A 12,156-nucleotide genomic window follows, 5' to 3' on the forward strand; every position below is an offset into this window, starting at 1 on the left:
TATCTATAAACATTAAATACCTTTATCTTTGATTAAATATCGTTGCACTGAATACTACCGATATCAATGAAATTTCTCTATATTTGTTTTGCCTCCATTTTTCAATATTCCAGTTTAACTAATTTCTTTGGTTTCTCAATTAAATCAAACTAAGACAAAATTGAAACAAATTTAATCAAAGATACCGCAATTTTTCCTCTTCCAACAAAATCCTATTTCCCTTTCTCATAAAACAATTTCGCGGTATAATTCGTACACGTCCGATTCTCAGTTCGATTCAACACGTACTTAACGCCAGCAGAATATTATTGATCAAAGAGACATTAGGCTTTATCGATACCTACTTCCGCTACCTGTCTACTTATACTTCCTTTTACATATATCTCTTGCTTATCGTATAATTTCTCTCTTATAACGCGCCGTCTCTGCTTTTTCCTTTATCACAGAAACCCTTGCCGCTCATCAAAAGCTCGTTCTTTCCTCCCTTCGTACGAAACACCAAAACACCATCGTTCTATATTCTGCTCATCGGTCGCCAATAATGGCGTTCCACGGAACGCATTAAACGATGGTTAAACGCGTTATCCTAAGAAGCGTTAAGAGGCACCTCGATCGAGCAGCATTCTCTTCTTCCATGAGAATCCAGCGTTCTCGGTTTTCTCTACAAAACTGCTCTGTAGAGTTTATTGACGGCTCGCGCGGGTTTATAGCGTTTCGCCCAACCACGGCTAACTGTGTTATAAAAGAGGACGGAAGTAACTGGAAGTTAATCCTTGGACGGCGAAGATTGGATTGAACTTGGCCCGCGACGATACAGATTCTTTATCGACTTAATGTAATATTATAGAGAGCAGCCAAGAGCCGTTTTATGGGCGCGGTTTTAAGCTTTGCCTTGAAAGGTATACTGTGGATATGCTACACAGATGATCGAAGTATCTAGACGCGGGCAAAAATTCTGTCTTCGGGTTCGAATAAAGGGGTAAAATCTAGTTTGCATAAAAATATGATTAGTATGGGCTATTTGAGTACTTTGTCGCGAAACTTTACTTTCTGGTTTCTTCGCTGTATCATTTCGTTTGCCTATCGTTACGGTAATTGGTGTTGTTAATGAAATTAAGGTCCTTTTGCTCAACTGAATTTGAAAAAAAATGTTATATTATCCGCGAGATTGTAGAAATCACGAGTCACAAGTTACCATTAGTAAGAAATACTTTGCTGCGGAAGTAATAATTTTGATAATAAAACAAATAATATTTTATGGGATTAGTTGGTAAATTATCGTGCGAGATGGCCCAGATGATGATACAGCTTTTTATAGGATTCTTATAATTTTGTCGTAATTATTCACTGTTTTGTCTCGTTGTTTAATATAAGATTGATGAATGAATTTGTCGGAAGCTAAATTGATTAATATTCTACATCTTATAAATTTTTCAATTTACTTTCAAATTTATGGAATTTTTTTTTAATATAGCTCAAATAACAGACTATAATAAAGTAAGATATAATATGAAATAGAAATTTGCTGGTGACGAAATAATATTTCAAATTGATTTATTAACATCTCCAGTCGTTTATATTTCTAATGGGAAACATTTCGTCGCATAAATCTGTATCTCTTACTATATAAATTTATTATTAAAAATCAAGAAAAGGAATGATTTATTTCTCGAGTGAAATTGTTTATTACGAGAAACCCTTACACCTTAAATTTAACTAATAAATACAAAAATAAATAACTTGGAGATATCTGAAGGTATCTGTGATTATAGTAATCTTTCACAAGCCTCACTAATCGACAAAACACGTTCGAAATAAATTTTACCAACAATAAAGTTATAAAAACTATCATAATCTTTTAATAATTCTTATATTTCGCCAAATATTGCAGGACGACGAACTAATAATAATCTTCTCTTTCGTGGCATTTCGAATAACAATTTTACGAAAGGTATAAGACATAGAATCCTTTTGAAAAACTATCAATAGGAAAGAAAGGGATTAAGATCTTGAAATAAACATTTGAGCCACGATTGTTACTCGGTTCGCGTACTGTGGTGAAATTCTTTTACCGAACTCGAAGCGGCGAACTCGTACAACCGTTTATCGACCGTGTATACCTACCGATATTGGATTTCAAAGGGTTAATGCACAAAACGACGGAGACTTTGCCCGGGTCGATGGTAGTTTTCCAACACCTCGAGAACGACCATCGTGCTGATCAATTTTCTCACAGAGCGTTAATTAGCGAATCGAAAATGAATATTCTGAATTGCAAATTTTTTGCAACGCCACGGCACATCGATCTTCCAAGTTATTGCCAAGCAATTAATGCCTCGATACCGTGCAATTTCCTGCTAAGAGGACTTAAGAAAACTTGGAGGAAATGTTCTGTAGATACAGTGCCCGTAATTCATGGTGCTTGTTATGGGGTACAGGGTGATTTTATAGTGGCGAATAAAAGAAAGTTTAAGATTGATACACTGCGAATTTGTATACCTTCTGTACGAAAGACTCTTTTTACCATATTGGTAACATACATCTATATATCATATTTATTCGTTGCTCTCATTAAATTAATATGAATCCATTTTGAAAAATTATATTGTCCTTTTATGCTTCTGAATTTATAAACTTCATTCTGTTCGCCAGTATATATGACGAAGTAAATTGAAAAGATTGGTTGGTCCTCGAAAAAATCAACTGCGTATAGTTAAAGTTGCATTCAAGGAAATTTCATAATCAATGTTCGACAGTCTCTCAACTTCGACCAATATTTTACCAATATTTTTCGTAGATACAGCAGAAAAGGTTACCGAAAAATTTGCACGACCACACATTGTAAAAAATTAAATACACCGTCAATGTATAAAAAGCAATCATATTGATTCTCCTGGAAAACAGCTACTGGCGTATATACATACGCTAAAATTCCGCAGACTATCAAATATTTAGAAACTCGAGCTTCGCGTTTCGTGTTCGATAACGCATAGTGTGCCACACTGAAGGTATCGGAACTGGAAGGATTTAAAGTATCCAGCGTAGCAGGCTCGACAGCGGCATTCGAAACGTCAAAATAAAAAGGCGCGAATTTATCGGGATGATTTATTATATTTTTCTGTGGGCGCAACCTAAAAACCATATTTCACGCTGATGCATGTAATGGCGCGTGTGCACGCGCACGAGTTCACGAGACAGAGACAGAGAGAAAGAGAGGAAGGAGAGAGTTTCAATTCCAGGTGTCGGCTATACGAGAGAAATATTCCGGTAAGAAATTGCTACCGTGTGGCGCAATAAAAATACATGAAACGCGATTACTACCGAAAACACGATAATTACGAGAGAACGATGAGCGTTGATTAAGAGTCATCTGTTCGATGGCTACTTTATGCTCGACATCGATCATGGATACCAGGTTATCATTGAGACAGGCTACGATACGGTTTCGCTGGTAAAAATTGCTCGTTAACAGCGTACGAATTGCTGGTACGATAAAAAAGAGACAAAAAAGGAGAGGATTATTTTCGTGACGATTGTAAAGCGATTTTTATGAGAAATTTTCATCGTGTATTACTTGCGAACGTACCGACATGTTGGATATTAAAAAATCGTAGCGTAACTGTTGCATACACGGTGGAATAGGATAAAAGGGAACACGTGTTTAACACTTTCCGGTAACTGTAAACTGGCGTTCGTTCGAAATGCAGACCATCCCAGATTTCATCGTGGGTGATGTTTTTCGCATTGCAAACTGGTTCTGCCGTAGTTGTAATGTTTCGAAAATATTGAAAATCTGATTTGCTGAGACTCTCGTTTCGGTTGGTTGATTTCTGGTCGCTGTAGGATCCAATTTAGATTTGTTCCGAATTTATTCGTTTTTTCATGTTTAATTTTGTTTTATTTGCGTTTTCGGTTCCAATGATTATCGGAAAACGCATAGAATTTTCAATAAAATTGTTGTATTTACGTTAGAAACGGTGAACGTTCTTTTTAATCATTCGTTTTTCATTTTAAGGAATTTAAGAGCGCAGAAAAATAATAAGTAGATGATATAAAATAGCGCGCAAGGAGAAACACTATAAATTTTATATAAAACCAATCGCAGAAAGAATTACTTTCCTTTCCCTTCTTTTTACGTATCTTTCTTTACAGAACGTGTTTTATTCACTTGTTCAGGTATCGAGACGATAAGGAACTGGTTCTAACCGACGACCACTACGAGGGTGGTATCACGGAACAAACGGCCCTTACCGTGAAAAATGCGACCCCCAGTGACATGGGCTCTTACAAATGTGTACTAGAAAATAACATTGGTTCATCAACGTCAGAGGACATCGTACAGGTCTCGGTTCTATGTAAGTATCGTGAAAATCAACGAATACTATTTTCACTGAATGATAGACGGTTTCTTTTTTTTTTTTTTTTTTTATTTGGATGAATTTTACAATCAATTTTCATTGAGAATTGTAAGTAAATTTTTCTGGCGTGGTACTATGTCGTGTTTAATAAATATTTATCGTGTGCTGGATTCTAGTTGAATCTAGCGATTAAATCTAAAGAATAATATCTATCGACAAGTTATTTAGAAAATATCAATTTGATAAATTTTCAAATCATCGCGCCGCCAGATCTGCAAATTTTTAACCGCACAAATTCCGTGCATATTCATACGTAAGATCAAATCCCTATTGAAATATCTGTTTTTAATAATCCAGAGAAAAATAGGATAGGTCCAGGAGAAAATAAAATCGATATCATCGATGGGAAGAAAAGATACACGGAGAAACAGTTCCGTTCCGTTTCACATTACGACAATTTATCGCGTTTTATTCCGGTAAACGATATTTATGCGTCCATAAATTCTCTGGAACGCCGCTTAAAACCAATGCCAGGACATACGTAATGCCTGCATTTTTATTTCCGAACATAATCTGTCCAGCTTTCTATTTGTAAACTTTTTCTTCACGCCACACTGCCCGATCGTGAAACACAAAAACGTTTATTAAGGTTTTATAATTTCATAGCGGAACCGCCAACACAATTCTGTTGACGTGATAATTGATGTAATTACGTATGATAACTTACCTAATTACAGTTTCAAAGAAGACAGGGAAGATCAACAGGATCTACAGTTTTCTGAAAAGTACACTATCCGATTAATTTTATACAAACCATATCTTCGATAAATATGTTTATCTTCGGAGAATTCTTTATCTATTTTCTTTGCAAGGAGATGAAAAATTGTGATTAATTTATAAAAAAAGAAATTTTTATGTAGCCTAAGAAACATCGTATCGTCGAAAGGATTAACTGAAATATTCGAGTTCTAAAAGTAACAGATGTTTCGTCAATATCGCGTAAACCTTGTGTTCCTATTATTCTATAAATCTTCCGAATCTGCCAGACCGTATCGCAAATAAATCCAACGACCGTGAATCCAATGAAAGATCATTTGTCGCCAAATAATTTTTTCGATTTTCTAAAAAAAAAAAAAAAAAAAAATACGTGAACGATAACGAAGAAAAGAAACGTGTGGAGAGAAAGAAATATCCTGGTCTGGTATCGATTTGTCCGGCCATTTTGTCGTTCTCGGCATGGCCATGCATTTTGCACTTATCTTCATTACAAGGACTAATTTCCTTCTGGCTGGCCGGCCAACTCGAACCAACGATAAATCGTTCGGCAATTATTTATTCGTCGAGTGTAAATCAACGCGAGTAAAAAGGATAGTCGAACGCGACGCAGCCCAATGCTATTTGTTTGACATTATCGTCGCGTATCTATATGTATTACCACGATTTTACAACGTGTCGATCGGTTAAAGCCAAAGTTTTTGAATATCAGGCGAGATACTTGAAAATATGAAGTTAATTGCAGAAACTGACAGGCCAGTAGTTATCGTCACTTATTTAACCAGATAAATGAAAATCGAACCGTGCGCGCTATGAATAATGAAGCGGGTATCTTAATTAGCCGATGGCCCAGCAATTACATGGTTCACCGAATCGTCAAATCGGCACGGGCGTTAATCGTTTTATGACTAATTTCGTTATCAAAAACCGATCGATTCTATCTTCGGTCGTTACAATTATGAAATTCCGAGAATTCAATAGAAGCACACTTACGTTTGTAAGTTTTATCAAATCGTTTTATTCTCGTTATCGAAAGCCAATGGAGATTTCGTCTGGTCTGGAATAGATTCACGGCTAATTCGTAAGTCACTGCAGAATTGCTAACTTTAGACGCAATGTTTGTTGAAATAGGATTCCACAAAAATCTGATAGCTAGCGTTTTTATGGCCTACCGCATTATGAAAATCAAATCGGTTCTGTCCTTGTTATTGTAACTAGCTCGATTCATAAATCATTGGAAAAGATAAAATCGCTTTTGTCGTATATTTTTATTACTGTTGCTTTATATTTTGTTGTATTTTATCGCTTTCTTATAGCTGAAAATATTTATGAATTGCGGATTTATGAATTAACATCATTTAATATAGAAATATAAGAAACGACTAATTCGCTGGATAATTTATCAGGATTCTTGAATAATTTCGTAAAAACGTAACGTTTAAAAGCAAAACCGAAGACTCGCGTTTGAATATTACGCAAATAAAATATAGTTTTCGTCGTAATTTTTAATAATTTTCTTGTGTTTATTCTCGTACCTCTGCTTGCCATATTGAATTTTGAAATCGAATATATTCAGGGATAATTACCATCTATCAACTTAAACCGAGTCTTGGATGGTAGAAATTTCAGATATTAGGACTGTGGAAAAGGAACGTGTGCGTGAAGTAGATAGGTTAATCCATTAAAATGAATGATTTCGATCCGAATCAAACGAGCTGATTCTCCCTCAGCCTACAATTTTTAAAACGAATTTCCATCAGAAGATTTAGGTATCGTCGGTGTGCCATTTAGAATTTCGGGTTCCTTTATGCCAGATCGTGGACAGCTCCATTTATCAAACTGATCCAATTGCCAGGAGGCACGATTTAAGTATCATTATAGCTTTTGCCAGATGCAAATGTGTCATAAAATGTCTGTTTTTAAGAATAACTCATATTTACTTATTTAATAAATTCTTTAAAATGAAAATATTAGATTTTTAATATAATACAAATTTAATCGTAATTGAAATTTAACGTCGCAGTATTAATATTTAAAAATTATTCATTGACGATTAAAAATAATATAAGTAATAAATAATTGATATTCATTAAAAATTAAGGAAATAAAAGGCAAAAGATTAAATTTCAATTTGATTACTTGTTCCTGCCGCAACAGAACATTCTTTTTCCTACAATTACCATCAAGAAAGTTGAAAACTTCGTGTAACTACATTATTTAGAAGTTTTATCACTGAATTATACTTTTGTCCTGAAAAATAAACTACATACCAATTAAAAGGGAACAAAGCGACAAAATGAAACAACTTTAAACATCTATCAAGCTGTGGAGCGAAATACACAGGACGCAAACTTCCTTTCGGAATAGAAACCATGGAAATAGAATAGCTCCAGCAGAGTTTCGAATTCGACCAGTGTTCCGATACCGTGGAATATCTAAAAGCCGCAGGATGAAGCGGTTTCGACAAAAGTCACACGAGAAAATGTTCATATAATTCAAGTTATCTAAACTAGTGGTAGCACAATTGATGTATTGTGATACTTATAGCTCTACATTTCTGTCGGCTGAACGTAATACGATCAACTTGGGAAAAACGTCAAAATATAAATTTAAAACGCGCAAGAGAAGTATTAGAAAATACACGATTACCATCTTGTATCATACTTTAACCCTTTCACTTTGAAATGTGAATATAAAGCGATCCAAATAAAGTATTATAAGAAATTTTCTCAGAAACAATAAAAATATTCATTTCATTTTCTATTTTTTTCATTAAATTGTTCGAAAGAATTTTAAGGGGCAATTGTTGGAGAAAAAAATTTTCACGTGTTAGTTATTAAAAAATTGAAATTGTCTGTTTCAAAAGTTGCATGGCTTAACTAGCGATGTTTGTTTCAATCTCATTGCTTACTATTTTGCCTGTATGTCTAAATCGTCTTGATAAAACGTACCATAAGAAAAACATAACAATTGCATCTTTGGTTATTACCGAACGTGTAGTAATTAAATCTTGGGTAATTAAGACGACGCAACGTGTGTGTGTCAGTATCAGCGATTGCGTTGAATGGAAGGCGGTTTAATCTTTTATTATTTGTGTATTTTCTATGAGACTGAATAACTGAAAATAGCAACTCGCATGGTTTCTTGCATTTAAAAAGCTAAATGGTGGAAAATATTCTTTTGAAGGGGAACTGAATATTTCCTTTCAAGTAAACTTCTATCTAAAGAAAGCGAGCACGTTGTAAAAATACTTCAACATTTTTCACGCGAATAAAAAACACTATAATTCATAGACAAACTCGTGTTATACAAAAATTGTAACTGAAAAAGTTTAACTGAATCTAAGTTCGCGACGATCTTGTGTAACGCGGTATTTCAATTGCATTGATTTCTATTCATAATAATATGAAATTTCGAGTATCGTAATTATGCGAATTAATTAATTTCAACTCTTACGACAAACTTTCGAATAACAATACACCAATTAGCAGATCTGACGTGGATCGCCTACAACTACTTTCTACTTCTTCTATTGTACTATATTATTTTCTCTAATTCTATCCCTTTCTAAATCTCCAAATTCGAAACTTATTTCAAATAATTTTACGTCGAAGGTGCATGAATTGTACTGTATCGTAAAAGAAATATTCTTCTATGTGTCTGGCGAGAAACGTATTAACCTTGTTACTCGCGATTTGCCTCCGTTTTATTCTCATGCGTGACATTAAACCAGCACTAAAACAGAAATCTATCGTGTTTTAAAAAAACCAATTCCAATTTCTCGACCTCCATCTGTCTCGTAAATAAATAGCGTCCCTTTTATATTAAGGTTGCGCAAGTTTTTGAATTCGATATTCCACCAACCGAGTTTTAAAAAAGTGCCTCGAATAAAATAAGAAGAAAATAGGCGGATATTCTCACCGCGATATTCTACAAAGGCGGGATAGTTAAGTAAAAAAAGAGAAAAGGTTGAAGCAAATCCACGGATCACCGAAACGATACGATTCGTTGTGCCGCGGAGGGAGCCGTAAATATATCAGCATGGATTAAATAAGCTGCTCTCCCACACCCTCCAGTTGGGTACCGGTTATTGGGTCAGCCATTCCGCGTTTCCGAGAAGTTAACGTCACGTTAACGTAAACTCGGCCGCGATACAATGAAATTCTAATTGCAGTCTTAATACCGCTCGAGGGTGTTGTATTTTCTACAAACAATCCATGGAAACGGGCCGTGAATTCGAACACGGAAAATTAGTTTCGTCGGGGCCGAATCCCCTTTCCTTTCTTTCCTACGCTTTTCTTTTTCCTTTCTCCGCTCCATCTTCTTCTCCTCTTCGCTCCTTTCGAGCACCGACTACGCTGCCTCTCTTCGGATTCTTTTGTTTTGAACTTGCTGAAATCTTGATTACCTTGCCGAAGGTAAGAAAGAAGATAAAAAAAGGAAAAGAAAAATTGTTTCAGCCAATCTGCTGATTGGATCGTCGACGAAAGTTTCCTTTCAGGTGCTCTTTGAACTCTGGTTGTCTCGTTTTACTGTTTATTTGGCTGGATGTAGCATAAACGGCCCGTTCTCCGGTATGTTCCATGCCGGATAATATATACGCTTCATTTTGAATAGTTTTGCCGTGGACGTAAATCTTTATACGATGCTCGAGCTCGTAAAAAATACATGAGCCTTCGGCTCCCTCTTCTTTTTTTTCTCGCTCTCTGTGATCGTTCGGCACACCAGACTCACAGATGAATCTTCTTGTTTCCTCTCTTACGTTATTTATTTATTTACCTATATTGATTAAGTTTATTCGATCGAAGTATTACTTCTAACACGGATGATCCAGCTGGACAGTCACGTTCTCTGTAGGACATTAAATTAGTTAACTTAACTTAAGAAGAGAGGAGATGTCAGGATAGTATTTGGGTTGATATAAACATCGTGGATGAATTTCATTACAATGCCCCTTTTCATATTTTTTCTCTCTAAAATATTATACTTAAGAAGAGAACAGTCAAATTACAGTAACAAAATCTAATCTGCTAACCAAATTACTTTAAATAATAAAAAGATCAGTTTTCGTAGTACTTTATAAAATTCTATTAACCTTTATAACTACTAAAGATGAGATGAGAATTATTTTCAAACCAGAATACTCCTCCATGTAATCTCTCGAATAATATTACCTACTACTACTATATCCTCCATATTTCTCACACAAAATAAAAACGAATCGAATGAATACACGCTAGTATCATGAAAGAGGAACAGAAAATTCCGAAAAACAGGTAATAATAAATATGAATACAATGTTTCTGAAAAGAAAGGAGCGTAATATTAAAAATAAATTATAGAAAAGAAAAAAAACGACCAGTATTTCCACGTACTAGTGGATGATAAGCAACCGTTTCACTGTTCCGACTCTCATTTGCTCGCAGACAAGCCAGTAGTCAAGGTGATAATGGACCCGGAAACGCCAGTGAACGAAGCAGACCGGCAGAACGTCTCGCTGACCTGCGAGGTTGTTACTGGAAATCCAGCAAGCTTGACCGCCGTCCGATGGTACTTGGACGGGGACCTGCTGAAAGAACTTCCGGATTGCACGAGAAATAGCAGCGCAACCACCACGACCACCGAGGAATCTTTAATTTTCTGCGATATCGATCCGAGCAAGCTGCTGTTGGAAGCGGTGGGACGTTCCTTTCACGGGAACTACTCTTGCGAGGGTAGAAACGACGCTGGCTGGGGACCACTTTCACCGAGTGCACCTGTCATGGTCCATTGTGAGTCCCCCTTTTAATTTTTAATTCCTCGATCCGATCCATTTGCTCGTTCGCTCCCCATGTGAACCAACTACTGGGATTCCTGTTTGCGAGAATTTGTTTTTCTTTTTCTTTCTTTCTTTTTTTCTTTTTTATACCGCCAAGATTTATTTGCCTGGCGAAAGAACAAAATGCTGCTTTAGGTCAACTATTTTCAATTTTCTTTTTTTTCTGATCACTAATAAGGTGCATTTTTAATTTTCCTATAAATACACCAAAAAATCCGCTGGCTAATAAGAAAGAAAAACGAAGAAGAAGTTTGGTCGGAGTTTCCGATATAAATAACAAGTTGCTTGTTTGCCGTGTCGATAGACAAACCTGGGCCAGCTTCGATCTCGTACGAGCCCCAGCAGGTAATAAAGAAACGGCCATTGACAATCACGTGCTTCGTACTGGACCCAGGACGGCCAAAGGTAGTTGGCTTCAAATGGTTACGAGGCCTTCATAGACTTCCGGATGAAAACAACGCTACCCTTACCATCGAGTCGGTTAATTTGGAAACCGAAGCGAACTTTACTTGTCTGGCTTACAACGAAGCCGGCGACGGCGACCCGGCTACCACGTTTATCGACGTGTCTGGTGAGTTGTAAAGTTACTCGAAAAACTTTCTAATCCCCCGTCGAATAAATCTGTCGTCCGTCTTTCACGTGACGTTCATTTCGCGTTCGAGATTCGTGCACGGCCGACCGAGATAGGAGGCGTTAAATTTTACAGAATTTGGAAAATGTGGTGGAATAAGGGAATGAAACTAAATAGATTCTATTTTATAATATTTTTCCCCCCTCTTTCCTTCGATATTTCAGAAATATAGGATATTCTGTTTAATCTACCAAGGTATTTATAATTTGTAAAAATGTATTTTATATTAAAATAAAAGAGTTTAATTTTCTAATAAATTTTATACAATTCTTTTTGTGAAATTTTTCATTTCATATACACGTATAAATTTGTAAGTAAATTAAAAATTTGATTCGATTATGTACGATCTATTAAAATATTTTAAAGTTTAACAAAAATATGTGTCTCGGACAATTGAATATAATTATTTTTATTCACTTTTCAATTTCACGCGTGTGTTGGAATTAATATTGAGTCGATTCGTAACTAGAGATGTTAAAGAAATCAATGATTTCGTTTTCTATAAACTGCAACATTTTTTCACGCTATTAATTTATAGCTGATGGTACACTAAGCACAAGGTACATGACTATGTA

The 12,156-nt window shown here is 35.5% G+C and overlaps 1 protein-coding gene across 4 annotated transcripts in view; it reads left to right on the plus strand.

Moving 5' to 3' along the window:
* The window catches only part of LOC100648107 (hemicentin-1), a 425,495-nt gene that overhangs the window by 357,698 nt on the left and 55,641 nt on the right, over positions 1-12,156 (plus strand). For all 4 annotated transcript variants that reach the window (XR_007225675.1, XR_007225674.1, XM_020865413.2 and 1 more), the window contains exons 9-11: positions 4,177-4,355; positions 10,559-10,903; positions 11,255-11,521. Coding sequence is in view for 2 of the 4 variants with exons in the window: in XM_020865413.2 (XP_020721072.1) it covers positions 4,177-4,355; positions 10,559-10,903; positions 11,255-11,521 (791 nt within the window). In the remaining 2 variants the exon portion in view is untranslated. The remainder of the gene's footprint in view (positions 1-4,176; positions 4,356-10,558; positions 10,904-11,254; positions 11,522-12,156) is intronic.

This window comes from Bombus terrestris, chromosome 11, assembly GCF_910591885.1.
Source record: "Bombus terrestris chromosome 11, iyBomTerr1.2, whole genome shotgun sequence".
NCBI classification, from domain to species: domain Eukaryota; kingdom Metazoa; phylum Arthropoda; class Insecta; order Hymenoptera; family Apidae; genus Bombus; species Bombus terrestris.